Raw genomic sequence first — 26,705 nt, forward strand, 5'->3', positions numbered from 1 at the left:
TAGATCAACCACATGCTCCTCAAACAACGATGTCAGCTTTGACATATCCCAACTGCTTCAGTTTGGAGTAAAAAGCTGAGAAACTACCAAAGCAATATCCGGATTAGCATCAACTTTAGGGGAAGGGGTGAAGCTAGGGAGATCAAGAATCCATGGGTCTGACCATGTTCTAATGGAATCCCCATTGCCTACTAAAAGGCAAGCAGCATTTGCAATAAGGTGTTTTGTACCCATCAAGCTCTTCAAAAAGGGGGAAGCAATGCTAAGAGAGTGATGAGCCAGCCAATTATCCAGAATCTTGTATTTCGCCCTCAAAACCTTAATACAAAGACAATCCTTTCCAGATAGAATCCACCAGCCAAGTTTGGAGAAGAGAGCTTGGTTGAAATCCTAGAATTTTCTGAAACCCAAGCCACCCTCCTTTTGTGGCAAACAAAGAGAAGACCAAGACATTGGAGTCCAGTACAAACCCGCCTTTGATTTGGGGCTCCACCAAAATCTGCGCATAGATCCATCTAATTGATCATAAAGACCTTTAGAGAGCAGGGTAGCCGACATAGAATACGCCGGGATGGCTTGGGCCACTGATCTAATCAAAGTTGCTTTACCAGACCAAGACAGATTTTTACTTTTCCACCCACTGAGCTTACCGTCCAATCTTTCTTTAACATATCTAAAATCTTGGGATTTGCACTTTGACAGGAAGAGAGGAACACCCAGATAGGTAGTACTTTGTGGCAGTATATTGAGACCCCAACAACACTTAACTTGGTTCATGAACTAAGGGCTCACACCTTTGGAAGAGAAGCAACCGTATTTTTCCACACTAATAGATTGGCCCGACCAAGAACAGAATTTCTCCAGGTAGTTTCTAAGAATGGCTAGTTCGGAGGACTTAGCTTTGCAAAACAATAGAATGTCATTAGCATAGCAAAGCTTAGAGATGGGGGGGGGGGGCGGTATTGGAAACTTTAACCCCGGTTAAGTTCTTTTGAGACACTTCCCTGTTTATCAACCTCATGAGAACCTCATTACCCAAAATAAATAAGTATGGGGATAGGAGGTCCCCCTGCCTAAGCCCTCTAGAAGGAGAGAGGCTTGGTCCAAGACCTCCATTCAAAAGCACAGTGAACTCAACCTTGGAGAGGCACTGGTGGATGAGATTAATAAAGTTGTTACTGAAACCAAAAGCTTTTAAGACTACCATAAAAAAACTCCATTCCATTCTGTTGTAAGCCTTTTGGAAATCAAGCTTGATTCCAAGGAATCCTTTCTTCTTCCCTATATATTTGAAGCCATGAACAGTTTCATGGGCCAAGACCACATTTTCATTAATCTATCTATTAGGCATGAAGGCCACTTGAGTCAGATCCACCATTTTATCTAGAATAGGTCTTAGTCTATTCACTATAATCTTGGATATCACTTTGTAGCACACATTACATAACCCAATAGGACCGAAATGATTGAAATTGCATGCACCTTTCTTTTTAGGAACGAGGGAGATGAAGGTTTTGTTGAAATCTTTCAACAGCCAGCCATTACGAAAGAAGCTTTGGGTAGCCTGAACCATTTGATCACCCACTGTGTCCTAATAATGTTTGTAGAAGAGAGCTAGGAAGCCATCTGAACCTGGGGCTTTAAGGTATTTCATCCCAAACACCACCTTCTTGATCTCTTCTCTAGTGGGAATTTTGCACAACTCCAAATTCTCTAGGTCGGTAACACAGGGCTCTATTAAGTTCTCTAGGTTTTCTAGGAATTGAGGAAGACTAGATGAGAATAAGGAGGAAAACTTTTCCAAAAAATAGTTTTGAATTTTCTTCCGGTCTCTTATCCAAGAACCATCTTCAAGCTTAATTTCTGAGATGCAGTTTCCTCGTTTTCTAATTATGGTGGAGAGTTGGAAGAACCTTGAATTACGGTCACCCTCTTTAACCCACAATTCTCTAGACATCTGACATAATCTCAATTTTTCCCTAGCTAGCCATTCATCAAGTTCTAAATTTAGAGAGGCTTCTAGTTCCAAGTTCTCTCTTGTAGGGGCAGACTATTGTATCTCAGCAATTTTGGGTTTGAGGTCTTTAATTTTTTCCTTTAAATTTCCAAAGGTGCTTTTGTTCCAATGTTTTAGCTCTTGAATAACTTAAAGCCCTGAGAGCCTTCAACCCAAGTTTGCCAAGCATTATCCACAACCGATCTACTTTACTCTTCCCTAGTCCACATTGCTTCAAAATGAAACGGCCTAGACAAAACCCCAGGTTCTAGAATTGTATCAAGCATAATCAGGTTATGATCCGAGTTAGAATTACACAAGTGTCTGACCCCTGCTTTGGGAAATAAAGATTGCCACTCTTGGTCACATAAACATTGGTCCAACCTTTCTTTTATATTGGCCAAGCCTTCCCTCCTGTTTGACCAAGTAAAGGAAGGACCAGTAAATCCCAAATCAATAGCACCTGTATTGGACATGAAATCTTTGAGGTGACTTACAAAACTTTTGGCCATTGCACATCCACCACGTTTCTCTTTCGCTCGCTTGATGCAATTTAGATCTCCAATTACTATTCAAGGTCCTGAAAAGGAGGACACCATATTCTCCAACATTTCCCAGAATTTTCCTTTTTTGGATTTTTGGGTTGGACCAAAAATCGCAAAAAGAAGCCACGGAGCTTCAGAGGGGTCTAAATAAATCAGCGCCACTATCATGTTTTTATTTGAGAAAGCCACTTCTAGTTCAACACCCGATCTCCAAAACAGCGCCAGACCCCCCAAACAAACCATTAGCATCAACACCAAGAATCTACAAACTTCAGTCTATCACAAATCTTATTTATCCTTTTAGATTTTATTTTGGTTTCGGAGAGGAAAACTATATCTGGATTTGACTCACGAATTAGCTCCTTAAGAGCTCCAACTGTCGGGGCTCTGCCAGCACCCCGACAATTCCACGCTATGGTCCTCATGGCGAGGTGGGGGGCATGATAAGGCCTGCCTCCTCGGCCATCGTAGACATGCATGGGGAAAAATTAGGATTGGAATTAATGGATTTAGGAGAACCATCTTTGCTTTGTTTGAAACTTATAGCTCGTGTAACTGCCTTTGCTCTGGCTTGGGCCTTAAGTGATTTTTTTCTATGAGGGCTAGAGTGTCTAGGTGAGAGAAGTGGAGTTGTGTTTGTGTGAATGTGTTTTTATTTTTTAGGGGAGGTTTGTGGGGAATCTGATGGGCTATATTGGTTGGTCTTTCTTTTGATATAATAGGACCTATATGATTTATATCATTTCTTGATGGATTTAATTTCCAAATTAAAAAAATAGAAGACGTCATTGTCAAATTAGACACTTCATTTTGAAGAAACAAATTGTCTAATTTTAAATATAGCCCATGATCTTTCTGTAGCTAATAAGACACAAGGGGCAGAAAGAAAAAACACATGAGTTTAAATTTTAAAAAATAAAATAAAATTCATGGGATAATAAATACCATTTTTCTTGACCGGTGAATGATCAACTCTGCATCTTTAGAATATTCCTGCAATTGTTCATAAACCCTTTCACGTTCTCCTTTATTCCATGATTTCCTCTTTTTCACAAAGCACACTGGGTCGATTACCAACTTCTTAAGCGCAATAGCATGTTTCAGTAAAAAAATAACAAAATCTATCGGGTTTGATGTTCCTCGAAACCCAGTATTTTCGACTTCATTCAAATGTTTATGGACATATATGTCTTAGGCACAGGCACAGGGTTTCCTCTATGTTTAAAGTCAACTGAACCATTCATCTGCGATAACAATTAGTGTACACTAATTCAAATCAAAAGTTAATTGGCAAATGAAGTAGTGCAAAATAAAAATAACTCAAGTTATGTGGCAATTGATGCACCATGTTAATTTAATGCATGTGGCAAGATATTTGATTCCACAAACGAGAATTAACAAGTTAATTGAAACAATATGTGTAGGTTATTGCATTCCACTTTATGTTTTTCCGTACGTGTAGCTAGTATTCAACAATTACTGGTCATAAACAGGATTTTCAAAAAAAAATTACCTTTCATAAGCTTTAAGGAGTCTTTGCAATACCACCGCTCTCCCTTGATGCGGTGGTCACTCTACAAGTATAAATGCTTGTGGGGTCTGGGAGGGCAAGGACCGAGGTTCAAATCTCCAGGAGGGAGCTTCACACACATATACACTTAGATTAGACTAGAGTAAAAATTTTATCTTGTATTAAAAAAAAAAAAGGAGTCTTTGCAAATAATGTAAAAAACTGTAGTCATTAAACTATTTTAGCAAGCACCAAGAAGAGTCGAACCAAACCGATAAAAACAGAAATAGAGAAATATTTTTAGATCAAGGACACGGCGTCATTTAGGTGTGTACCTATTTTAAATTTTTTTACTAAAACGTCGTCGTATTGGGTTATTATAAAAAATAAAATAAAAAACAAAACAAAACGGCACCGTTTTATGTCGGTTTTCAGACATACCTTACTATAAATTCACTCTATTCGCACCTAGGGACCCTTAACTCTCTCTCTCGGTCTCGCCTCGCCAGTCGCCTCTCTCAGTCTCGCCTCGCCAGTCGCCTCTCGCGGTCTCGCCTCTAGCAGCAGTAGCTCACCGCGGGCTTGTGGCAAACCACGGTAAGCCATCAGCCCCTCTCTTTTGGTTTTAATGGAAATGGAGTGAGAGAGCTGTGTTTGTAGTTGTAGCCTTGTAGGTACTAAGATTGGACAAAGCCATTTGCCATTAACGTTTGTTTGTACAAAAAGTAGAGAGTTGGTTTGACATTCTGAGAAGAGACTAGAGAGTCTAAGAGTGTGTTTGTCTTTTAGATTTGGATATTGGATAAGAACTAAGTGGGGAATATTGGATAAGTGGGGAATATACTTTATAGTTTATAATTTTATATGATTCCTCTTGGGCCTTGGCTGGACAGTGGACACACATTGAGATTGAGTTGGGTTAATTTATATGAGCTCGTGCAGTTTAGTTAATTTATTTGGGTCAATTGTTTATTTATTTGCTCAATGCTTACAAATCATTTTATTTTGAATGGGATTGTAGAAATTGCATCGGTTTGCCCAATGCCTATGGAGGAGGATCCAAGCGTCGTTGTGTTGGATGATGATGAGTGATGTGCTACTCTTTGCTTTGAGTTAGTTAGTAGTTAGTATTATGTAAGTATACATTCGTTTGTGTTAATTATAAATATTCTATTGTTCATAAATGTTTTATTGTTATTAACACATGTTTATTTTGTTTTATTTAGTATTTTTTAGGAGTTCTAGAATGATGCGTAGTGCACAGACTTACTGGACAAAGGACTTACAAGAATTGGCATTTTTTTGCCTCTATGCTAATTATATTTGTACATGTTATTGGTAGTGGAATTTTCACTAATGGTAGTTATTTAGGTATTCATGGGTGGGATTATTATTGGGGATACAAGTAATTAGCATTCTTTTGCCTAAATGCTAATTTAATTTGTATATCTTTCTTTTGGCATTTGTGGACGGTGACAAATGGTTTTGTAATACGTTATTAAGTGGATACATTAACGCTTATTATTATTGACACTGATGATATTATATGCTACATGATAGTATTTTGGGAGTTGAACTCTTATTGAGGCAATTTCAAAATATTTTTGCATGGTGAATTAAATGAAAAAAATTGGATCATTATGTGAACAGATTTTTTGCACAGGTTTTGGAATATGTTTTTCTTGAATAGGTTGATATATTGATATTGGGCTTGAAAGCCCAATTTTTTTTTATTAAAAAAATAGTTTTTTTTTAATATTTCAAACCGACCAAACCGACTAAACCACACCGCAAAAAACCGCACCGCTATAGGTCGAAAAACCGACCTTAGGCGGTATGCATCGGTACCAATTATGAAAAAACCGATCTCTATCGGTTCGGTAATAAATTTGGAAAAAAACCGCCCCTACTGAACCGCGCACACCCCTACTGACACACACACACACACATATATATATATAAAGTAAAATTAAAATTAAATGTAACAAAACATGGTAGTAGTAACCAAAGAACTTGAGTCACTACATCACTCACCTTCAAATAAAATTCCTGCATATCAAGAAAGGCTTTTAGAAGAAATGTCATATTCAGGATGTGAAATGTCACCTTTAAATAAATTTTGGGTGCAACTTACGTCCAGTGTCAAGACACTGGACCTGTTGCGATCATGACACATGTCCTTGGACACGTGTCATGATCGCAACAGGTCCAATGCATTGAAGGCACTAGACATAGTCCACGCCCATAAATTTTAACCTTCCTGAAGATGGTTATATCTGTCATGCTTTTTGGTATGCACTGTATCAAGTATCAACACATGAAAATACGCTGTCAGTACTAAAATTACCAACAAGCTAACTTTCACATAAAGTAAAACAATGATAAAGTTCTTTCTTTTCTTTTTTTCTCCTTTCATTTATTATTCACATACCAAATCAATTGTGGAGTTAACAGTCACTGTCCTCAAATTGGGAATATCCTTTGCAAGCTGACTAAAGATATATTGCATGTCTCTTTTCTGGATTACTGTGAAATTCAGGTGCTGTTTGGATTTATGATTTCCATCACCCATAACTCAAAATAAGTGGAACCCACAAAAAAAAAAAAAGTATATTTGGATTTGTTTCCTGTTTTTGTTTCCATCACTCAATTCAATTATTTTTGAGTGATGAGTTATGGAAACTGAAAACACATTGGATGACCAACTCTGAATAGTTGGAGAGCCGCGATGTCCACTTACTACTTGTCTGTCAAGTTCCCAACAGAGTATGGTATCGGAGAAGTACAAGGAGATCAGTTAGCTGCTAGAGAGTGCTACTTAGCAATGCTTGCCATGGACGAGCAGATGCAGACAATGAATATTGAAGAAAGAAGAACATTGGCTGAACTAATTGAAGTATTGGAGGATGTACCATTAGACGAGTCCAACCCGAAGAAATTTACTAGGATTGGGACGAGTCTGGAGGTAAAGACAAAGCAAGATCTTGTTGGATTTCTTAAAAGAAATACAGATGTTTTCACTTGGAGTCTTGAAGACATGCCTAGGATTGACCCAAGTGTGATTACTCATCGTCTAAATGTATCTCCATCTTATAAGCCTGTTCGTCAGAAGAAGAGAATGTTTATCCCATAACGAGATAATGCCATCAAAGAAGAAGTTCAAAAGTTTGTCATTGCGGAATTCATTCATGAAGTATACTACCCTGATTGGCAGCTAATGTAGTGATGGTTAAGAATGCTAATGGCAAGTGGAGGATGCGTGTAGATTTCACAGATTTAAACAAGGCATGCCCTAAAGATAGTTATCATTTTCCATGTATTGACCAGTTGATGGATTCAACAGCTGGACACTAACTATTAAGTTTTATAGATGCATTTTCAGGGTACAACCAGATTAAGATGGATGAGGCAGACCAAGAGAAAACATCCTTCATCACAAGTTAAGGTTTGTTTTGTTATAAAGTTATGTCATTCGGGTTGAAAAATGCAAGAACTACCTACCAGAGGTTGGTCAACCACATGTTTCGTCCACAAATTGGACAAAATGTTAAAGTGTATGTGGATGATATGCTAGTGAAGAGTGCAAAGGAGACGCAGTATCTGGATGATTTTCAAGAGACCTTTGATACACTTAGACAATATAAGATGAGGCAAACCTTGATAAGATCCAAGAAATTTTGAACACGGAACCTCCGAAGAATATTAAAGACACCCAGAGCCTCACTAGATGAGTGGTGGCCCTTAACAGGTTTGTTTTGAAAGCCACTGACAAGTGTTTGTCACTTTTCAGAGTATTAAAGAAAGCATTTGAATGGACAGACAAGTGTCAAAAAGCCTTTGAAGACTTGAAGACTTACCTTGCTTCAACTACTGCTGAGCCCGTCTAAACCAGGAGAGGAGTTGTATCTCTATCTAGCAGTGTCTCCCCATGCAGTAAGCTAAGCCTTGATTAAGAAAGAAGGAAAAATATAGAAGCCCATCTATTACACTAGCAAAGCCTTAAGAGGAGCTGAAGGACAGTATCCACCAATGGAGAAGTTAACGTTTTCATTGGTAACAGCAGCAAGAAAGCTTAGACCTTATTTCCAAGCCCATGCAATTAACGTCCTGACATATCATCCATTGAAGAAAGCTATGAATAAGTTGGAGGTCGCCAAACGATTGACCCAATAGGCAGTGGAACTCAGCGAGTTCAATGTGCAGTATAAGTCAAGAGAATCAATAAAAGCACACATCCTTGCAGAATTCATTGCTGAATTTACTCTTGCCAATAACCAGCAAGATAGAGAGTAGAGGGCAAAGCATTGGGTCGTCCATGTTGATGGATCGTCCACATAGTATGTAGGAGGAATTGAGATCATCTTACAGTCACCAGAAGGAGATCATTTGGAGTACGCCATCCGTCTACAATTCCAAACGACTAATAATGAAGATGAGTACGAAGCCTTACTTTAGGGTTTGGAATTAGCCAAATCACTCGGGGCGGAATCGGTCCTTGTCTACGGAGATTCACAAATGGTGATGGGTCAAGTAAATGAGACGTGTGAAGCCACCGAATAATGAATGAAGAGATACTTAGAAAAAGTTAAGCAATGCATCAAAGGCTTTACAACAGCCCAATTTCAACAGATACCAAGGGAGGAGAATACAGAAGCTAATGTCTATGGTGGGCCTTTTTTGCAAATGATAGGCTGGGCCGCCTCCTGCCGCACTAGGCCCAAAGTTTTATGGATCAGGGAGTTGGGACCGGTCCAATAGCAACCCTCATTGGTCCGGCTTGTGCGCAAATGATGAGTCCAAGTCCCAGGGAAGAAGCTACAAAGTGGGCTTATTCCTTGTTTCTGCCGCAGAAGGAATTTTCTCCAAAATCTGCCGCATGCCTGACTTTTCTGCTATGCGATAAAACTGTCTGCTATGCAGTAAAACTGTCTGCTATGCGATAAAGCTTTCTGCTGTGTAATTAAGCTTTCTGTTGTGCTAATAGAGCTATCTACCGGGAAGTGAAGCTTTCTGCTGTCTTAATAAAGCTATCTGCTGGTGGTTAAGCTTCCTGCTGTGCTAATAAAGCTGTCAACCGTGCAGTAAAACTGTCTGCTACACGATAAAGCTTTCTGCTGTGTAATTAAGCTTTCTGTTGTGCTAATAGAGCTGTCTACCGTGCAGTGAAGCTTTCTGCTGTGTTAATAAAGCCGTCTGTCGGTAGTTAAGCTTTCTGCTGTGCTAATAAAGCTGTCTGCCGTGCAATTAAGCTTTTACTATGTTAATAAAGCTGCCTGCTGCGAATGACTACTCTTCATTTTCTACAGAAATATTTTTCTACTTCTTGCACACAAACAAATCTAAAACCCAAAGAAAATACCAATCAAGCAAGTGTTAGCTTACATAGGTTAGCATATTCTCAAATATATACATACATACATTCATAAATATACTTATACGTATACACAGAATGTGAGAAACAAAATATATGTATATATATATATATATATATATAATTGTGGCAGGATAATGGGTCCAAAGTAAAACATGTAACAACAAATATAGAAGAAAGCTTCAACAGGAAAGGTTAAGAAAAGGTGTTAAAGCAGAATAACTAGTATAGCAATTAAAAATACCACAGCAGGACAATTGATGCAGCAGACATGATAAAAAATGTGCTATAGTAGGATAACTAAATAAAGCAGATTTAAGTTTTAATTAGTGAAATCAAATATATTTGCGCTCAAAATCAAATATTGAGTCTTCCCATAGAATAAGTAAATCAAGAAGGAACTCAAACCCCAAATTGAACAACCTTATCATAGGCTTCTGCCATAAGCTTTTGCCATCAAAGTTGTGCATTTTAGAAAATAGGCCTAAATGGCTATTAGCTATCATTTTTTAGAGACTTCAAAAAGTGGATTTGCTAAGAGGGAGGGAACAGATGGTCTATTAATGCATGCCCCTATTCCTACCACATTTTCTCTCTTCTTTTTACCGCTTTCTTTCTTTCTCTCCGTTTTTTTTTTTTTTTTACTCTTAGTTTCCTTACTACTCTCTTGCCGTAAATTGTTTTTCTCATTTGGGTCTTTTCCTTTAGGTGCTTTCTCTCTTGGGTCCCCTTCTCATTGGGTCTCCCGTGCTTCTTTCCTCCCCTCTCGGTTCCCTCTTTTTCTCAACCATGACTACCTCCTTTTATAGTGAGCTAATTCAATGGGATTTCTCCTTTTTACCCCTAGGGCTTCACCAATTGTTTTTGGTTCGTTGTGGGCATCCATTCAAGACTACCTACTGACCCATTGGTTTCCCGGTCACTGCCATTGTCAATTTGTTTGTTGCACCCTTACTCATTTCACGACAAAATCCTCTTTCATTTGTTCTTGCTGTATACCTCTATCTCTAGGTTCATTGGGCTAACTCACTACCTAGCTCTATGACATGCATCAGATGGTCCCAACCATTTATTACTTATTTTATGTAAGATACAATCTCAGCAAGGTATACTCCCAAAAGAAGTTATGGCAGGAAACTAAATATAGACCCCTTTTTCCCCCCACCACTAAACCACACCCTCTAAATCTCCTTGACCATGGGCCCACCTCCCTTGTATTGGCTGGGTACAGGTTGGTGGTGCCCTAGCCCTTCTGTACTTGCTCTATCGTCTTCTGTTTTTGTCTCCCACGCCGTTACTGCCGTAGCAGATTAGTTCTGTTTTGGCCTGCTGCGTGTTTTTTTGTCTTATTTCTTCATGCGTTCCTGCTGCATTTGTCATTTTCTTTGGTTTGACTTTTCTTTCCTCCACGTGATTCCTGCTACTGACATTTCCTGCCGTTCCTTGTTTCTTTTCATCGTGCTTCTTCAAATTAGCTTTCACGCCTATCTCTTTTATACAAAAGGATTTGGACCTTTGTGAGCCAAATAATGATGAATGAATCAAAAAGGTCTTGGGCCCAATTTATCTTTATCTACGAAACCATTCTGCTAAAAAATTGTATTCAGCGACAAAGCTGTACCCAGCGACAGATTTTGTATTGCTGTGGCAGATCGCTTTCCCTTGCATTTCTTCCTTTGGACCTTTCTTGCTTTTTGGTCTTCTTGGTGGGCCATTTGGGTCTTGCTTTTCATTGGGCTTTCTTCCTCATAGGCTTTTGGGTTTGGATTTGCAAAAATGGGCATCAACAATGTCTTAGCCAAGACGGTGTCCTCGGACGAGACAATAGGTGATCAGGTTAATGTCCAATATATTCCAAGTATAGATGTTTTGAGAGTAAATTAGGTGGATGGAATTACCAACTAGACCACCCCGATTGTGTCTTATCTCAAAGACGGAGTATTCCTTGAAGACCTAGAAGAAGCAAGGAAGTTAAGGATAAGAGCTACGAAATTTGTCCTCTTAGATGAAGTGTTATATAAAAGGGGTTTTTCTCAACCTTACTTGAGGTGTCTTACTCTAGATGAGTCTCATTACGTCTTGAGGGACATCTATGAAGGAGCTTGTGGAAACCATTCGGGGGCCAGGTCACTAATCCATAAGATAGTTCGTGTAGGGTACTATTGGTCAACCATACAAGCAGATGCCAAAGCTTATGTCAAAACATGTGATAAATGTCAACACTATAGCAACATCCCTAGACAACCGTCAAAATACCTCACCCCAATAGAGGCTTCTTGGCCCTTTGCCTAGTGGGGACTTGATATCCTTGGTCTCTTTCCCATGGGGACGAGACAAATGAAGTTTTTAGTAGTAGGAATTGATTATTTCACCTGGGTGGAAGCAAAGCCCTTGACAAAAATCACTCAGCAGAATGTCAGAATTTTCGTCTAGAAGAATATCATTTTCCGTTTTTGGGATCCCTAGGGTACTTGTCTCAGACAATGTACGACAATTTGACAACACACCTTTTAGGGAATTTTATGAGCACTTAGGAATCAGAAATCATTACTCCTCACCCGCCCATCCATAAGCCAACGAACATGCTGAAGTTGCCAATTGATCCTTGTTGAAGATCATCAAAGCTCGACTTGAGGGGGCAAAAGGGATATGGCCAGATGAATTTGTTAGGATATGTGCCCTTTAAATCCTATTGTATCATGCTATGTATGACATTATGTTGTGATTAATAAAATTATTTTATTATTATCTAAAATAATGGTAACATGAATATTTGGACATTATTATATAGTCCATGAGATGCATAGTATATGATTTAGTCACAGAAGATATAAATCACAAATTCTTTGTAAACTAAGAATTTTAGTTCGTAGTCGGTGATGAAATTGGGCATTTCAACTGCGAAGACTATAACATACTAACTAAGATGATTTGTCTTGATCACAAAAGTGGAGACTTCTAGTTGATATGTTGATATATTTTAAGAGTTAAGACATATTGAACTTGACCACTGTGAGATTTATTCTTCTCCTAACAATTGTCGAATGAATAATAAATTTCACGACTTCTATTTACATTAACTTTTAATCCTAAGAGAATAATGAACCTGATCATGAGGTGTAGGTTGCTTTGATATATCAGGAGTGAGATCTAAAGTCACGATCAAAACCTCCATATGTTGGGCAGCCGCATTTAATATTGATGGAATATATATTCTCAAAATGGAATTCATGATCTCTTAACGGAGATATAAAATATTCCCTTGAGATAAGTTTAATGGGTTTAGTTATTTAGAGTGTTAGGCCTAACCACTTTAATAAGTTACTAAAGTATATATTTATAAAATTGGATTTCATAAATATATGATGAATAACTTATATGATTAAATCGAGTACTCAAGGATTAAGATGTAGTAATCTTCAAAATGGCAGTCAACTTTCATGACTTTGTATTACTACGAATATTTTAATAATGGGTTTCATGTATAATAAAGTCTTGAGATATAATTTATTAATAAGGTCTAAAGTACAATTATATTTATATAATGGTATTAAATATAATTAATGGTAACTTTAAACTTATCAAGAGTTGATAGAAAAGCCCAAGTCATTGGAGCTAGAGTCTTATTTGTTCCCTTTTGGTCCCACTCCAAGCCACATACTAAAACCCAATTGGAATGACCTAAAAGGTTAACCCAATTAGATAATCAATTAGATATAAGGAGAGAAACATACAAAATTTTATGATTGAATGAAATAGTGTGTATGTAAGTGTAAGCCACTCTCTTATTCTTCCTTGAACACATACATGTAAACTGATTAAGAAACCACACTTCTTGGGTGGAAGTGGAATTGGAGTGAAGATTAAAAGTATTTACAAGTACTTCTAATCTTTGGTTTTGAATTTCATTGCACCAAGGTACGCTCTCTTATTCTTGAATTTTAAAATTTATATAGTACATGTTAACAATTGCGAATGAAGTATATCCATTAATTTTTCGCAGCGTATGTTTTGTATGCGATACAAACTATGTTTTCCCAATAGAATTACCCAGTGTCCTTTGGGCATATAGGACAATAGTAAGGACTCCTATTGGAGAGACTCCCTTTAAGCTAGCGTATGGAAGCGATGCAGTGATACCAGCGGAGGCTGGATTAACCAACTATAGGGTGGCCCATTATAAGGAGGAGGAAAATGAAAAACAGCTCCGTCTAAACCTTGATCTTATAGACGAGGTGAGGATGGATGCGTAAACAGAGGGTAGTGCATTACAAGAATCTAATGACTAAGTACCATGATGTTTTGGTAAAGCCAAGACACTTCAATATAGGGGACACCGTCCTAAAAAGGGTATCCTTAACTACTAAGGACCCTGCTCATGGAAAGTTAGGACCTAATTAGGAAAGACTGTACGGAGTTATCAATTCCAAAAGGTGAGGTTCATACCACTTGGAGGCCTTAGATAGACGGAAGCTGGAACACCCATGGAACATAGAGTATTTAAAGAAGTACTAATAGTAAAAGCAACTCCTCAGGAAGGTCAGCATGGACGAGATTAAGAAGTTTGTTTATATTATGTTTTAGTATTTATGTTTTAGAATAGTTATATTATGTTTGTAAGTATTTAAATTCCCTAAAAAGCACTAGCTACTGGCATGTGCTATGGACGATGTCATGAACTAAGTCCCTTTGTACATAAAGTAATTTGAATTCCCTAAAAAAGGACTAAGTATTAGCATGGACGAGCTATATGGACGATGCTATATACTATGTCCTTAATATCCATGGATGATGCTATGTACACATGTCATACGTCCACAGACGATATTGTGTACAGATGTTGTATATAAAGCAGCTTGAATTTCCTAATTTAAGTGTTTATGATTCTGTAAAATCAACATCTAAATGAAATGACAGACGTTCAAAATCTCTGGATGTAGATAATGTCTCATCATAAGCTATCCTTAATAAAAAGGAAGCAAATTGTCATAAGAAACAATGACCAAGGGAAAGAACAAAATTTCCAATGAAACTTGTCCAAAAAGGATCAAAGACGAAAAGAAAAGCATGCATACGACATTTTTCATGGACAATACATCCAACCAGTCCAAATTATGGATAACATAACGAAGTGAAATTCCAAAGATAAGTCTAAAGATGAGAAAAGTAGATGGAAAATACTTAAAAATCAACAACATGGATAAAAACATTCGTAGATAAAAGGTAGACGACTATCGTCCAAAAACCCTTAAGCCTAAAAAGGCAATTGTATCAAGACTTGTCCAAAAAGTAAGGACGAGTTAAATGTACTTAAATAAATTAGAATGATCCAAAATAATGGATCTCATAAACACACACAGACACACACACACTATTACAACAAAATAAAAACTTCAAAATCCTTTCATCAACTACTGGGGGGGGGGGGGGGATTTTCTCTGGAATTTGGGTTGTCATGAGCAGGCTGGGTGGTGGCATCATCTTTATGTTGATATGCTCAAAACTCGTCTATAGGAGAGAGCTTGCAGTGCCAATGTTGAGCTTAATAGAGCTGAAGTCAACCTCAAGGAAGCGTTCCACAGCGTCCATGCGAAAGTCCTCAAAACCAGCAACGTAGTTTTTATCTAAAAGATCAGTGAACTCGCTAGATGCCTTAAAATCCTTGACAGCATCTCCTTGAGCCTTCTCAAGAAGCATGTGAAGCTCGTCATTCCCCTTCTACAGGTGATCAAGACGAGTATCTTTTTCAACAACATCCGCCTTAAGCTTTTCGACGAGGTTCTTCAACTCCTTCACCTCATCCATAGCCTTAGCTGCTACCTTAGCTCTACCCCTACAGTCAACCTGCACTTCACGAACCCTTGCTTCCAACCTAATTCTTTCTTGGTCCATCTTCGTAGCTTGCCTGAATGCTACCATGAACTTTGACATGGCCTATATATGCAATTGATTGAAAAAGATGATTAGATGAGAAATGTGAAATATGACAAGACGAAATAAAAACAATAATAAAAACATACGTTTAAGAGATCATGAACAACATAGTGTTCAATTTCTTTCAAGGACATGTCATAACACACAACAATGTCCTCGTCAGTCACAGCATGTTGAAATCTTTCCCAAGTAAGATCCTCGTTCTCAAGAAGATTCATAGGAGCTCTTTTGCGAGGCTGGGACGAGGTGGTTACAGCAAGCTTAGACGGAGTGGCTCCAGCAGGGATGGATGGATCCAAATCAAGTATTTGGACGGACGGCTGTTGAGAAGCAAGAGAGACAACAGAACCAGGCTTGACAACCCCAGACTTAGACCACCCATGCTTCACTTTATTGTGACCTCGACGACTTGGAAGATTTCCTAAGTCAATCGTCTTGAATAGGGTCTTCCTTTTGTCCCCAACAACTGGACGAGGTTGAGATTGGGTCTCTAGCATGGTCTCCTCGTCCGCCAAGCCCTTCCCTTTGTTTTCTTTCATAGTTGCAATCCCTGCAAAAAAAAAAAATAATAATAATAATGTTAGAGCTTGGTTAAAACAAGTAAAAAAAATTCAAGTAAAAAAGCTTACGTCTACTTGTAATGAGTTCGTGAGCTAAAGTTTTAGCAAACGGTTCTGGTCCGAGTCCCTAAGTGGCAAGACGCGAAAGAGTAACTATAGAATGGAAGCTTCTGTCAGTGAATAGACGAGCCTACTAGACGAGTTCAAGATAAAATCTGCTTAAAGAAGGTCATCTTACACTCGTTAAAAATAAAAAAGGTTAGATGAATACAATAAAAAGACAAAAGATATTGAGTAGAAAAGAAGCATACCTTCTAAAAGAAGGTTCCCTATCTCGCTAGTATAGGAAGGAAATGGATCCCTGCCTACCTCGACAGGGTTCCCAGCCCAAAAATCAGAGACAAAGAAGAACTTTGTCTTCCAGTTCCTATCAGACGCAAGGAGGGACTTAATCAATCTACAATCTATACCCCTGGCTGTAAATTGATAAAAACCCAAGGATTGACTAATTTTGGAAGGTTTGTAGCACTAAAGGAACTTGTCCATAGTAAGAGGACGATCCCCCTCAAACACTTCCCTCCACAAAATTTGCATAGAGACAATAAGCCTCCATGCATTGGGGTTAAGTTAACAAACTCCTAAACCTAACCTAGTGAGTAACTCTTTGGATAATGCATTGAAAGGCAACCTAAGTCCCCCTAAAAGGTAAGCCTCATAAATACCCACTCCAAAACGAGGGTCACAACATCACTTACCACGGACGGCTAATCTAGGGTTAAGCTCGTCTAGAATTTGGTACCAAATTCTAAGGGAGGTAAGTCTTCTCTCATCCATCTTAGAAGAGACACCTACAACACAACTATAGGCGTTTTCTACCTCATCTGGGGTGATGGCTGAAGGAGCACTGGTGGAGCTATATTGCTCATCTGTAGTGTTCTCTCCACTGCAACCACTACCACTACTTCTACTATTATTACTACTGCTAGAGGCATTATCACTAGTGCTATTATGATACTCGTCTATCTCTCTATTATTGCTAGACAAAGATACTATAACTTCAGACATCTTAAAAAACCAAAGGAAAACCTAAAGATAAGATGGAGAAGATACATTGCTCTAAACGAAGAAGGCCTAAGGATGCGGGAAGACTCTTAGACGAGGTGCTAGATGACAAATGTCAAAGAAGAAAATATTGGAAATGTGAAAAGGTAGGAGAGAAATTCTACTATTTATAGGCAACGAAGCTAGTCATAGGAAACGACGCAACCAACCAAAAGACAACACGTGCCACATTTCTTAAAGGATGAAACGACGTGATTGATAAATCTCAGGATTGCACCATGTGTCAACAATCAAGTATGAAATTCAAAAATTTGAAAATTTGAAAATTTGAAAATTAAAAAAAAAAAAAAGTTTTGATTAATTGACAGATAACACAAGGACAAGGGGGCAACTGATGGGGATAAACACTAAGTGTTATTCGTCCTTATGTCGTCATCCAAAGAACAACATCATTTATACCAACTCATTCAACAATACTCGTCCATTGATGACTAAGTTATATAACACAGAGAGTTCTCTATGGACGAGATGATCTATAGACGACTAGCACATGGACGACCAAGTTATACTTGGTGAGTTTAGTGGAAAATCATCCATTATATTCATATAAGCAAAATACAACACGTTGCACGATATGTAGAAGGAATTCCACGTACAACGCTCCATATAGTCCATTTTCTTTATCAACCGCCAATATTACCCACGATAGGGGTGGATCCAAGCAAGTAGACTCACGTCTAACTCTCTATAAAAGGAGTAAATCCTATTCACCCAAGGTAAGTCCAGACCATTCACTATTTTTCTTTTCTTGTGTCCTAGAGAAAAAAATTGACTTAATAGTCAGAAGGTCCTTGGTCGAGTCGCACCGGTCACCTTTGACAATACTTTCTTTCTTTTCAGGATTCATAGCCATTACCGTAGTTTGAAGTATTTCAGCCTCCTAACTTTCGTGCTTCATCAATAATAATAATAATAATAACAAGGAGCTAACCATGGACTTAGTTTAATGAATTGTGCCCACTTCATTTTTATTATTAGGAAAATTACATTTTACCTTCCTAAACTATATACCTTATGTTACACTTTACACCACCATAAACTATGACTTCTATTACACTTTGCACCCTACCGTTAAGTTTGCTGTTAACTTGAACAAAAATTTAAAATTTAGGGTATAAAGTGTAATAAAAAGTAAAGTTTAGAGTGATAAAGTGTAATTTATCATTTATTTTTAAAGGATTGAGAAGAGGGCAATTAGGTCTTTTCACGTTGCGTCATATTTTTCCATCCAAGTTAATAGTAAGTTTAACATTAGAGTGCAAAGTGTAATAAAAGTCATAGTTTAGAGTGTAAAAAGTGCATTTGAAAAGTTTAGAGTGCAAAATGTAACATGAAGTATAGTATAAGATGATATACACCACTATAAGTTTATTTAAAAAACATTCTCCCTTCTCCTCGTGTGTGTGTTAAAAATACTTAGGGCCTGTTTGGTTTAGAGGAGTTTTGAGTGATATGATCCAAAACTCATAATTGAGTTATCAAAATACATGGGACCCACATAATTTTTTTTGTTTGGCTTGATTTTCACATTGTGTTTCCATCACTCAAAACTCACAAATTTTGAGTTAGAGTGATGAAAACACAAAACAAGAATCTGGTGTTTTCAAAAACTAAGATACATAACTCAGTGGCGCCTTTGTAAATTTTCGAACTCTGTGGAGCCCACAGCTTCTGTGTTGTCAACTCCATCGGCTTCCCCCTTTTTTTTCTTTTTTTTTTCTTTTCTCTACTTCTCTTTCTTCTTCATACTCACTCCACCACCAATAACTTTTTTGTCTTCTTCTTCTTCATTCTTTCTTTTTATTTCTTTCTCTCTTCTTCTACTGAGTTCCACCGGCTTCCTTCTTCTTCTTCTTCTTCTTCTTTTTTTTTTTTTTTTTTTTTGCTTTTTCTCTACTTCTTCTTTTTTTCTTCTTCATACCCACTCCACCACCAACAACATTTTTTTTCTTCTTCTTCATCAGACCCACTCCACTACCAATGGGTTTTTTTTTTTTTTTTTTGCTCTCCTCTTCTTCTTGGTTTTGTCTTTCTTTCTTTTCTTCTTTTTCTTTCTTTATTTCTTCTTCAGACCCACTCACCATGTTCATCCACGCATAAATATATACCCAGAAACAGAAACCCACTCCTCATTTTCATGATTTTGGTCTTCAATCTAAGGATTCTTGAGTTTGGATTTGGGTACTCTGTGTTTGTGTGTTTGAGTTGGCAATTTTGGATCACAAATCTAGCTTCTTTCTCATTTCTTTGTTCCTTTTCAAGAGGGTTTGTATACGTGGTTTTCGGTTTGTGGGTAATAGAAAAAAAAATTGAAATTTGAAATAGGGAAGAGGGAAAATATGTGCTATGATTAAGAGAAAAAATTCATGGAAAAACGGTGTCGTAAGTGGGAGGGAACCAATCTCTTGCTGGGTTATGTGAAATGGGTTTTGTGGTGTACAGAGGCGTGAAATCAATTTCTGAGTTTTGTGATGGGAAGGAAGAGCAGTGAAATGAAAAGAAAGAATGTCACACACGGGTACCTATATGACCGTTCTGTGTAGTGACAGTGGGTGGGCTCCACCATTTTTCCAAAAAATGGAATTAGAGAGGGAGAGATATAACTTAGATTTGAAACCAAACACAAATTTTAGAGATATTTGAGTTATAGTGGAAATAGAGTTATGAGTTTAAATTATGAGTTTTGAGACATGGGTTATGAGTAAACCAAACTGGCCCTTAGTATTCTAAATATATATATATAGTATAGAATGGTAAAGTATAATTTTCTTTTTATTATTTAATACCAATTATATAATAAACTAAATTATCGAAAAATTAAAATAAAATTAAAATAAAACAACCTTGAAGGCTTGAGCAAATGACCGATTTAAACGAGAAAAAATCCACAAAATCATAACTTCGATAAACTAACAGCTTTTTATTTTCTTTGAAAAAATAATAAAACAATTTTATATTTACCCAAAATTAAATATATATATATATATATATATACACACACACACACATTCACCCACAGCCCTTTACGTTCCTCGCTATCTCACACTCAATTTCACTCTCTACGGACTAAAATTCACACACAAAGATGCATTGTTCTCCTTCTTTCACTCTTTCAAACCCTCCCCAAAGCCGCCGAAGACGAAGACCTGAGCTTCCTTGAAGAACCTGCGAACGATACCTTTTCCGCTCTACGTTCTGATCCAGACCATTTGCAAACTCAAATAACAATACCCATCTTCACTTTCCGTAATCATATAAGAAACTCATCACCGACCTCATCGCCCACAACCTGTTCGATTAAATGCTTCTTTGACGACTTGTTACAAAATATACTTCTTCTATTGATTCTTGAGGTTTGGGGTTGTTGATATGGCTTTGAGGAAGAGACCATGGCAGAATGTTATGGGGGACTTGATGCACGCAAGGTTTTACGGCTCTAAGGTGGACTTTAACAAGCTGAGGCCAATGATTCTGAAAAGAATCGAAAGTCGAGCCAAGGACTACCCGGTTCGCGGCATGGTACCCGTGGCCCAGGAGGTACTTAGGGCCCGAGCAGCCCTCTACCAAGGCGTCTCTACTCTCCTCAGTGTCTTTCCTGTTATGACCTGCAAGTAAGTCCAGCTTGAGTGTTCATTTTTTTTTTATATATGTTTTGAACAATAATTTAAATTGTATTTGTTTGTGCTTCATCATTTTAACATGGAAACAACCTAAATATTGCTTCTTGTTATCTTGTAAAAAATGGGGTCATTGATGTGTATGATTTTGTTCATATTGCTTAAAATGTAATCATGGTTCATTCATATGATTTTGTTGATATCTATGAACTGTGTATATGAACGATTTTGCCCGCTCTGTATTGCATGTTTTTAACAATTTTTTATATGAAGATTTAGACATGTAGTTAATTAGTGCTGGAAATCTAAGTTGGTCTGATTTAATGTTGTCTCAAATGTGCTGCCAAGAGCCTTATAGCTCAACTAGCACCTCCTGGTGTTTCCAATGGAGATGTCCAGGTTCAAATTCTCTCTCTCCCATTGTAACTATCAAATGTGTGCTGAAATATAATTTAAAATTATGTTGCCAGCCGATCTCAGGAGCTGAAAATATTAAGAACAATAATCAGAACCATCTGCAGAGCCTGAAATAACAAAACTATGTGCAGACATATCACTTATCAAAATGCATCCTATGCAGCAATGGTCGTTGATAATTATTATGAATATAGTTGATTACTACGTGCATCTTTATTATGAAATTTTTATGCCTGTCAGGTTGTCACTATAAATTTGCTGACATTACCCAACAGTTTTTAGGCAAGCATTGGTAAACAAGCTGTCTCTAATTTTCACTTGAAGACTAACTTTCTGTTTAATTGTTACATAATACCCACACCCCATGGGACATGAACCTTGACCTCAGCCACTAACTCATTCTTATGAGGGGTGGAGGTGACATTTAGCCCAAAGGTCTTTGCCATATGTTTGCTTAAACTCTTGAAGACTATTTTTATTCTACAATAATTGATCTAACTTGGTTGTGATACCCCTAACTTCACTTTAGTACATGCTCTATTTCTTCAAAGAGAACATTCATCCTAAATTATGCATAAAGTACCATTGCAGGTTTTGTCCAGAAGTGTATATTGGTGAGAAAGGTCATTTAATTCAGACTTGCTGTGGTTACAAGCGCCGTGCTAAGAATCGAGTTCATGAATGGATTAGTGGTGGTTTGAATGATATACTTGTTCCAGTAGAAACTTTTCATCTGCAGAACATGTTCCAGGATGTTATTAAGCACCAACAAAGGTTTGATTTTGACCGTGTTCCTGCAGTTGTTGAACTGTGCTGGCAGGCAGGAGCCAATCCATATGACGAAGATATGTGCTCCAGCAATTGGAACTTGGAAAATGTTTCCTCTGCTATTGAAGGAGCTGAGTCTTTGTCGCCTCATGAACTGAAGTTAATTGCCAATAGAACTCTGAGAGCATGGGAGATCCTCAGAACTGGTGTACAGAAATTGTTGTTGGTTTATTCAGCAAAAGTCTGTAAATACTGTTCAGAAGTTCATGTTGGGCCATCTGGACACAAGGCTAGGCTCTGTGGAGTATTTAAGTATGAGAGTTGGCGAGGAGCCCACTTCTGGGAAAAGGCAGGAGTAGATGATTTGGTGCCTCCTAAGCTTGTATGGAAGCGGCGGCCTCAGGATCCTCTTGTGCTTGTGGATGCGCATAGGGATTTTTATGGACATGCACCAGCAGTTGTGGATTTGTGCACACAGGCTGGCATTATTGCACCGATAAAGTATCATTGTATGATGAAATTGCAAGGTTTGTCAGGACCTGCTCAACTCAAAGTTTGAAGCTGGCTGTGAATTGATTCTGTGGGTTTTGCTTCAAGGAACTTGGTCTAGTACAGTTCAGGGTGCAGAGCTCAGGCCAGAGTCTGATTCACCTGCCTTAAGGAGTTTCTGGTATGTCTCACACACGGTTTTGTTATTTTTGGTACCAGCAGAAAATTTTGTTAACATACCCAGCATCTTAACCAAAGGTATAATCATATTTTTACATCTATTCTTAGGTCTAATAATTAAGTTTGTACATCGTAATTGATAATATTTTTTCCCTTTTATAAAATAATAAAATTTTACTACTCTTTCTTCTAGGGAAATGCTTGTCCCCATAGGATCCAAGCTGGGAATCTTGTGCTCTTATCTTATCTGGTAGTTATTTGATTCCAAAATGGGAAAGGTATACAAAACCCCCCATGTAGTTTCTCTGTAAAACATAAAATCCATGAAGTTTTGAGTGTAAACGGGTCTGGCTCCCGACCCACTTAGAATCCTCATGCTTTCTTCAGTTTTTGTCTAGATGAGTGACACGTGGCAAATGACACATCCAAAGGTTAAAAAACACCCATGTCAACTATGGGTTCTCTCTCAATTTTTGGGTCTTTCTTTCTTTCTTTCTTCTAGTCTCTCTCTTTGCCTCTCTCTCTCTCTCCAACACCATCACAGTTGCCTAAGAATCAAAGGTGCCCAGATCATAACTTTCTGGAAAAAAAGGGTAAAAGCGGGACAATAGACGAGGAAATCAAAGAAGAATAGAATCTTTCAGCCAAAAGCCAGCGACACTGCAAGGTGGGTGTTCAAGTTATTGTCCTCTGTTTGTAAAGCCATTTTCATTTTTCTTGTAAAACCATCATCTGTTCTATCTCCATTCTTATTTTTAATATTTTTTTTTCTATTGTTTTGAGCAGCTGTTTGGCTGCATAAGTTACTGTATATTTCTTCTTGATTTGGGCTTATTGAAGACCTAACACGTTATCACCGAATGGCCAAATCTATTCAATGTCAAAAACTTCAGTTGATCTTTATCCCTCCATTCTTTTCTTTTCTCAAGTTCAGTTGTATATTGTGATTTGAAAAGAAAGCAAACTTGGGTTTCTCTTAGCATTCAGAATTCACTTTTACCCAACTTCTGATCTTGATGCCTCTAATGTTCAGGTGGTGATGATAATGTTAGAGAGATGGCTAGAAAGAGGCAGTGAGACAGAAAGAAAGAAAGCCCCAAAAATTGAGAGAAAATCCGTAGTTGACGTTGGTTTTTTTTAATTATTATTTAAAACCTTTGGATGTGTCATTTGTCAGGTGTTACTGATGTAGACAAAAACAAGGGAGGGGAGCCAACCCAGTGTAAACCACACCACCACCACCCCCCCTCCAAAAACAAAAGAAAAAAAGAAGAGTGGTATTGCTTTATTCGTAAACCATTAAACATCTATTAAATAAAAAATGAGTTGCTAATTAACTTATTAGAAACTGCAACATGGAAAGAGCACTTCATTCAAATAAATAGGTTCTCTAAGTGCAGGTTGTTGATCGTTCACAAAATCTACGTGCTTACTTTTTTATCTACAACTTTTCTGGTCAGTGTCTCAGTCTACTCACTAATCTGCCCTGGTAAATTTGGGGTACGAATTTGTTGGCCAGAGTTTTACACAAAACAAAGGAGAGTGCTTCTGTACTATTCTACTAAAAAAAAAAAAACAGTTGAGACTTGAGAGCTCTGTTTCACAAAGTAGCAGTCATTAGTTTGAATCTTCCGTCCTCCCTCGTTAAGTCAAAAATATATATTATCGGCGTGATTGGCGTCATACACAAACAAGAGTGCAATTTAGGATATAAAGGTTCATGTTAATTTTGTCCATTTGGTAATTAGTGGTGATTGATAATTTCACATTGCAACATAGAAAAAATTATTTCTTTTTAGTGAATTCCACAAAGAGTAATGCTATAGTTACAAATTATTTATAATATTTTTACAAATTGTTATTGTGGCCAACTTGTTACTAGTTCTCATCTGAGCCTATTAATAATGTCACTTTTTATTTATCAATAATCACTAATCATATTAACAGTTTGTAAAAGAATTTGTATCTCAAACATTTTCTTTTCATGAATTTCAACTAAGGGTTCGTTTGTTTTGGCTTCAAACGACTTTCGAAAATGCTTTTCCGTAAAAGTGTGTGTTTGGTTGTTACCGAAAATTGGGTCAAACTGAAAATATTTTCAGGATTGACTGTAAAATAAGGGTCCCAGTCGTAAAACATTTTCAGTTCTTATTTTCACTTCAAACCATTTACACGCATTACACGCACTCCTCACTTGAAGCACATCCTCACCAGACACACCCAAAGAAAGAGAGAAGACCCATCCCTCAAGCCGAGCAAGGAGAGGGTACTCCGGCGACCCATCCCTCATCATCACTGACCCATCCCTTGTCCTCATCCTCTGCCGATCCATCCCGCGTTCTCAAGGTACTTCGCCGACCCATCCGTCGTCCTCACCAACCCATCCCTTGTCCTCATCCTCCGCCGATCCATCTCGCGTTCTCAAGGTACTCCGCCGACCCACCTCCATCGACCCATCTCTCGTCCTCACCAGCCCATCCCTCATCCTCACCGACCCACATCTGCTGACCCATCTGCCTTCATTCTTTTCCCTCAAGACCCACCTCCTTTCTTTCCCCTCAAGATCTAGGATTTTATGGGGTTCATATAGTGTGTTTTTATTTTGTTTACATGATTTGGTTGAGGTAGTAACAATAATTTGCTCTTGGTTGCAACTGATTTGTTTTTACTGGGATTTGCCTATATTAAGTAAGGTTTTTGACAATTTTCTGGAAAATGTTATACATGCAAAACCAAATACTGGAAATATTTTTTTAGGTGTATTTTACCGGACATAACCAAATAGAAAAACATGTTTTCTTTTACGTAAAATATTTTCAATTATTTTACACTTAGAAAACATTTTACATATTGCCAAATGCAGCCTAAGTTATCTTATTTAATAATTTTATTTTTTGTTGTTATTGCAATATGTATAAATTTCCATTTCCGTGTCATGGATGAGTTGGCGGTTTCACTACCCTTGATTTCTTGTTATTTTAAATGTGGAAAAAATTCGTCAACAGTTACTTTTAGGTTCTTAATAATATTTAAACATATTGTTGTACTTACCAAAGAAGTACAAATAGTATAACTGTAACCTTTCCATGGACAACTAAATTCAATGCACTAATTTGTTTAAATTTAATTGGAAAACTGAAAGTACAAAGCAACTCTTAAGAAATTATACTTTAAGTTTTTCCCTTTAAACATTAATGTAATTGCAATTTGGATCCTTTAAACATTAATGTAGTTTCAATTTGGACCCTCCCTACTTGAAATCACAACATTAGTCGCCGCAAACAAACTCCTATTAGTCTTAGCCCAGGCTACTGATAGTCTGGTTTATCAAAAAAAAAAAAAAAAACTCCTGTTAGTCTCACCAAGTTGAAGAACAATATCCCTCTAAAAAAAAAGTTGAAAAACAATATGAATTGGGTTATTGCTACTCAGAATTTTTTATAGTTCTAAATAATGAAAATAACAATTTTAAATTAAAAAAAAACCCTCATCTAATTAAATGGTTTAACTTTAAACTCCTCTTGACTAATAACTTTTCATAGCTTTAACGACCATCAAGTGCGGGTCCAGATCCTTTTTCTTAGCGCAGGCGTTGCAAAGTTTAGACTTTAGAGGAAGATATACAAGTAACGGAGAGAAAATTAATACATAGGATCCGAAATTTTTTAATGCTATAAATTTAGCCGAGTCAGACTCTAATTTCACTTTGCTTAAGCCTTTACACTATCAACTACTCCCATCTCTTATGCATGCTTACAAACTAACTAGCGAGAATGCTGCATGCGTGAACACCTTTCAAGTTCTACGTGTTGTGTTGGCCATAGAGTAAGATTGTCTCTTTCTCTTATGTTATGGATGGGACTGGAAAAAAAAAAACAAAGCCTTTCAATGCCTTTGGAAATGAGGGTGGTGGTGGAGAACTTGACAGGAACTCTCTTCTATATACAAGTGGGTAACGATGCCACACTTGCTGATCTGAAGAGGGAAATTGAGGCTCAGCAGAAGCTCCCTTGTGACCGTCTGATCCTCATTCTCAACAACAATTGCAGCCGTCTGATGAACGTCGATGGAGATGGGATTTCACTCGTTGATTGTGGGGTCCAAGATGGCTCCCATATTTATCTCTTTTTCATTCCTCTTGATGATGGGTCCAATCAACATTTTGTGTTCAGTTGGCCTGATTGTCTCTTGGGGTG

The 26,705-nt window shown here is 37.6% G+C and overlaps 1 protein-coding gene across 5 annotated transcripts; it reads left to right on the top strand.

The window, feature by feature from the left end:
* Positions 1-20,066: 20,066 nt before the first annotated feature.
* On the top strand, positions 20,067-23,848 carry LOC142638187 (APO protein 4, mitochondrial). 5 transcript variants are annotated; one of them, XR_012844990.1, is made up of 4 exons: positions 20,067-20,649; positions 21,664-22,587; positions 22,703-23,176; positions 23,296-23,412. XR_012844990.1 is itself a non-coding variant. In XM_075812202.1 (2 exons), the coding sequence occupies exons 1-2, from the start codon at positions 20,408-20,410 to the stop codon at positions 22,397-22,399; spliced, it is 978 nt and encodes a 325-aa protein (XP_075668317.1). In that variant the 5' UTR covers positions 20,067-20,407; the 3' UTR covers positions 22,400-22,701. The 5 variants fall into 5 exon arrangements, 1 of the variants encoding a protein (XP_075668317.1); XR_012844991.1 differs by lacking the exons at positions 22,703-23,176; positions 23,296-23,412 and adding an exon at positions 23,543-23,848 and having other exon boundaries at positions 21,664-22,510; XR_012844988.1 differs by having other exon boundaries at positions 22,703-23,412.
* Positions 23,849-26,705: the final 2,857 nt, after the last annotated feature.

This window comes from Castanea sativa, chromosome 6, assembly GCF_040712315.1.
Source record: "Castanea sativa cultivar Marrone di Chiusa Pesio chromosome 6, ASM4071231v1".
NCBI lineage: Eukaryota > Viridiplantae > Streptophyta > Magnoliopsida > Fagales > Fagaceae > Castanea > Castanea sativa.